General features: G+C 35.9%; 1 protein-coding gene across 1 annotated transcript; it reads left to right on the plus strand.

The window, feature by feature from the left end:
* Positions 1–1,712: 1,712 nt before the first annotated feature.
* Positions 1,713–5,252, plus strand: HELRODRAFT_181706 (hypothetical protein; the record flags this gene model as incomplete). The annotated part of the gene is made up of 3 exons (XM_009031503.1): positions 1,713–1,853; positions 2,014–2,262; positions 3,018–5,252. The coding sequence occupies 3 exons, from the start codon at positions 1,713–1,715 to the stop codon at positions 5,250–5,252; spliced, it is 2,625 nt and encodes an 874-aa protein (XP_009029751.1).
* Positions 5,253–5,776: the final 524 nt, after the last annotated feature.

The following is a 5,776-nucleotide window of genomic DNA, read 5'->3' on the forward strand; positions in this document are numbered from 1 at the left end:
AACAGCAGCGTGAGATAGCTCGGTGTCTTGCAATTTAATTGTCGACTGTGATTTCGTTCAAACTCGATGCTCGGTCGGTCATTTTGTTTATCATCCCGCTTGATCTTCATCTCGTCATTTGCATGTTTCGGTCCACCGCTGTCAGTTGATTAAGCTTTTTTGAAATAATATTCGACAATATATTAAGAGTTTAGTTAACTACAGCTGGGGAAACATTTCATTAATTGCTCTGCTGGTTTGGTTATAGCTCGAATATGAGGATATTTCTTTTCAATTTAAAATCTTCTAAAATTCTTTAATGCTGCTGTAAAGCCTAAATGTGTTAGTTACACACACACACAAGCCACACACACGAGCGAACTAACGAACAGATATGAAAGGAATGTTGATGCATATTCATGAGGTGTCGTTCGTTCGTTTATCTATCAGGCTGTTTCTATTAACACAGTTTGTTCGTCATCCTATCTCTCATTATAATTTAACTTGTTTATTCTTTTTGTAGATATTCATGTGTGGTCATGCGTTCATGTTCCCATGTTTTCATATGTATATTATATATATATATATATATATATATATATATATAAATGTAGAGTTAGGAAACCTGCCTTTCAACAAAAATTTCCATTGTTTATCTGAATTTATTTGAATTTAATTAGAATTATTCTCAATTGAAAGGATCGGAGAGAAGTTGCCAGCTCACACCGTCCAAGTTATTCTCCATGTTGTTATCTATGTAACATATATAACATGTATGTGTGTTTATATGTGTAAATGATTGTACGTTGAATATATAGCACGCATCAGACAAACAGAAAAAAGACGAAGTGACACACCTGTCGCCGCTACAATACTTCTTACTACTACCTCTCTACTGCACCGTGCTGTGCTGTAGGACGCTGACGATCGAATTTCGTGCGAGCATTCGCATTCGCAATCGACAAACACCGACGACGCCAAGGAAATTTTTCAATCGGAGTTAACAGAATCGGATTTACGACGCCATTTAGTAAAAAATTTTGAAAAATGTTGAAAACAAAAAGACGAAAACGTGTAGTCGTTTCATGGCGTTATGTACGATCCAGAAGAACACCAGCGTTATTTAAAAAAGGATAGTAGCCTCTAATAAAACAACTACAGCAGCCGCAGTTCCAGAAACCAAGAAAAGACCTAACTACACATATTACATCTGTAGGCAATATTTTTTTGATTTAATTTTATGATTTTCACTTTGTTAGAACATAAATGACGGCTTAAGTACATAATGCTTATTTCTAAATACATTTTAATAGAAAGCATTAAAACAGTCGTCATCGGTTCTTCAATGTTTTTGCACTGTTCAGCAGAGCGTCATTTGAGTTTATTTCATCACAAATCTAACATAATGTGGTGTAATTATTTTGATCATCAATGTTACTAGTTGATTCATGTGCGCTTCTATCTCGCTTTATTACCTCGTTCATTACGCAATACTTCCATGGCTGATTACTTTCATCATTCTGTTTTCCATTATCACGAGCGTCGCAGATGGTTACCGATATATTCTATTTTTTATACTTAAATTTTTTTAAAATTTTGGTAAAAACTTTGCAAGAAAGCTTGAAGAAATTTTTCGTTGCTGACAACAACATTTACCGCTAAAACAACAACAACGACATCATCAACAACAACAACATCAATAACAAAAACGTAATAAATTTCACATAACATCAATGTCCACCATGTTGGAGAGATCGTCCTGCACTTCATCTTCCAATCCATCTACAATAGGAGAGATAGTGAAGTTTGGGGATGTTGAGAAGGAGAGAGAGATTGAGAAGAGGTTGAAAGAGTTGGGTCTGTGGCATAACAAGGTTGCTTTTTCTTCTTATTTATCTAATGCGATTAACAGCTGTTGTTTTATATAAATTTAATAATCATATCAAATTTTCAATCGTTTCAGAAAGATAAAATTAAAAAATTGACTTTTTTAACATTGAACTAACCCACCACCACTACCACCATCCTTGACAGGTTCGCCTGGAGGAAGCGACCTGCCGGAAGTTGGAGGAGAGAATTGAAAGTGCAGACGGGTTGAGCCACGTGATCAGGAGAGCCAGAAGAAGAAGGAGGATGAGGGAATTGGGTGTGGAAGGAGTGAGAAGTGCGAGTCTGGGTGCAAGTGATGGAAGGATTTGTGAAAAGAATGAAGGAATGAAAACAATGGATGAGATCAGGCAGATCATCAAACCGACGATAATTCGAGACGAGCAGGGGAATGAGGTTTGCAATAATGCTTCGCGTCACTCGCCTACATGCAATTCAACATAGTTTTGTTATCTCATCGACTGATTTCAAAATAATAATTAATTTCTAAGTAAATTAAAAATTATATTTTTTGTATAAAAAAATTCAGTCCAGTTTTCTCACAGTTAAGAGTTTGCCCGTGAGAATGTTACAAATGAACTTATTTAACGCTCATAAAAAGAAATTTTAAAATATTCATCCTTTATTCAACATTCAATTTATTTGTACATGGGAACTTCTGTCACAGCATAACAGAATTGAAAACAGTAGATATCTTAGTTTAATTAAACAAACATGTCTTCATTAAATGCAAATCATTCAGAGACAGAACATTTACATGGCAGTAAACATAATTGCGTAGAATCTCATAAAATGTTATCCGTATTGACGTATGAATCAGCTTTAAAATTAAATTTCAAAATTCTATGTGCACTCCAACATCTGCCGCTTACCTTATTATTATCATCATCATCACGTACAAATAATTAGACGCAGGCTGCAAACAGCAGATTCGTTGTTGACATCTAGCCGCATATGCGTACTTAGGCACGTACACTATCTCTCTTTTCACGCTGACTTTTAAAACCAAATCATTCATGCTTAACTTTTGTTACAACATACTTCCTTAACATGTTCGCTAGAACCTTCGTATTTTACTGATTTCAAATTGGTTAGTCTGTTTGTGTATTTGTCATTTTAGTGAATTTAACTTTCATAACTCCCTCCACTAGCTGATCTACAGTATTGAGGTGGACATGGGTAGATTCGTTCATGACGTAACTCACCATGTGAGCAATCACGTGGTGTTTTTGACTGGAGCAACAAATCCACTGTCTAATGACCAAAATAGTGTGACTAGCGAAGCCGAAATAGACCGAACTTACAAGAAAGCACCTCATCTTTCTGACGAGCACAACCTCAGTAGAACCAAAAGTAACTTCAAAAAAGGCAACAATTACGATGAAACTTTAACCAACATAATCTCACGACCGCAACGCTTAACGAAGGAAATCAGCGTGCAACTGCCTAACACGGTTGACGTTTCGCAAGTTTTCATAACTTTCAGACAGACCACCTTCAAAATTAAGGTTCCTTTTGTTCTTGACCAGCTCAATAAAACTCATCGACAACAATATCTAAATCATCATCAACGACAACATTTTCAACAACTCCAAAAACATCAACTAAACAGTGAAGAAGAAAAAGCTCACAATGCAGAACATTTCTCGAACAGCCGATGCCAGCAGGAAGAGAAAGAAATGAACAAAAATTTTGTAGAAGAACAAAAATCAATTGAGCAACAAAATCTTTTAATCCAACGACAGAAAAACTTAGAAGAAGAAAAGCTTAGACTAAGAAATCGACATGAACAACTCGAATTGATGATTCAGAAAGAGCAACAACCAACAAATTATTTCCATAAAACTCGTTCAAATAGCAATAACCCATCGACGGCGAACGTTTTATCACGGCCAGATGAGAATGCAGGGTCCCGTGCAAAACCTCAGCAGAGAGCCGGCTTCCAACTGCTCACATCTATCCAACCCCATTCACCCGGCTTCGCACATCTTTCATCGCCCATCTTTTCATCGAGCACTCCATCACAAAAGGACTCGTCACCTCAAATTGGAGCAATTGAAACATTAACAGCAACATCATCCACATCGACATCAATATCAACCACATCAACAACAACATCAGCACCAACATCATCAATAACTTCAGCAACAGCACCATCTTTCGGTTTAAACAAACAAACTGACAAATCAGAATGCAACGTCAAAAACAATCTATCGGAACTGAAACATCAACGTCATCGTCAACCTCAACAACAACAATCTCAACCATTGAAGTCACCGCATCAACCGTCTTTAAAAAATGAATCCATGCGGGAGAATCCAGCCTACAATCCAGCCAATCAAAATATAGAAATCACGACCAACGCAAATGATGAGAACCAACTGAAGAAAGTCTTCAATCAAAAATCCATTTCCGAAATGAAAGAATACTTCGAAAATTACAACAACCAGGAAAAAATCAACATTCAACATCAAAAAAACAAAGGTGATGACGGTAAAAGTAGTAATGATGACGACGATGATGATCGTGACTATGAAAGTGAGAATGACAAATTTAATTTTTACTACGGTATTAGTCTAAACAATGAAGATGATTTGAAGCCGAGGACAAAACATGAAAAGATTTTCAACAAATTTGCAAACCACGCTAACGACGGAAGCTCAAAAAAAAGAAACGACGTCGACACCTTTCAAATGAATTCTAACAACCAACGAGTTTTAGGATCAGAACTTCGTAGCGAAAAGCTTGATAGCAAAGGAAGTATCAACGTTCGTGCTTACCATGCTTCAAAATTTGAAAACTCGACAGCACTTGAACGCCGTCTGAACAAAAATAAAGTCAACAACGACCAACTTGATGAAAACTTCGACATTTCAATAAACCATAACTCTAAAAAAGGTTTAAGAAACAAAAACAACTCTTCTCTTTTCGCACGTGAAAGTGACATTTATTCTGAGGAGAAGGATGATGTTTCGCATATCAGCTCGTTGAACTTTTCACTAGAGAAACTAGTTGAAAGAAACATCGGGTGGTCGGAGAAGGAAGATGACGATTTGAAACAGATACCCGCCGCAGCACATAACATCAAAAACAAATTGAAAAAATTAAAAGTGAAGACCAATCTGAACAAACAATTTTGTAAATCGATAACCGATGCTGATGGATTGGAAAATGAAGTTTTTGAAAGCCGAATTCAACACAAACTTCAGCTAGATGACAAAACAACAGAAGTAGAAACTGACAGCAAGGCAGCACCGAAGAAATTTGTGAATGCACTGGTGGGAAGCGAGGACGAGGACAGCGGGATCTTGATCTGCAGTCCTATGGAGGTCGATGAAACCAGACTGCAAGCTCTCCTCGACACACTGGAAGAAAGTAGGATCTAAATAATTAAAAAAAACTCATTCTCAAGTATTCCATTTAAATTAAACTTGTAAACTTGACATATATTATCAGTGCTTGAATCGATTTTCTAAATTTTGATATTCCTGTGATGTGTTATAATAATTTTTACATCAGTTTATAAATCGTTATGAAAAACTTTGTCCACGTAATGTTAAATACGGCAAAGAACGCGACTTATTTAATAAAAGATCTACGTGCCAAACCTGATATTAGATTGTGTAAGACTTTTTAACAAAACAAGTCAAATATTAACCCATCAGCCGTTTATAATGCATTTGATTAGTTATTTAATTTTTTTTTCTTATTTTTGGCTTTTTTAATAACCCATTGAAACTTGAAGCAAATTTGTTCGTTCAAAATAAAAGGTCGTTTCTTGAAGCTTCCAATTTGTTCAAATTTATTTACGAAATTTATCGTTTATCTAAATTAATGTAGGTGACCGCACCTTTTCAAACAATTCCTGCAAAGACGACGGTTTCTTTTTTTTAACGTCGCTTTATTGAAA

This window comes from Helobdella robusta, assembly GCF_000326865.2.
Source record: "Helobdella robusta unplaced genomic scaffold HELROscaffold_75, whole genome shotgun sequence".
NCBI classification, from domain to species: Eukaryota; Metazoa; Annelida; class Clitellata; order Rhynchobdellida; family Glossiphoniidae; genus Helobdella; species Helobdella robusta.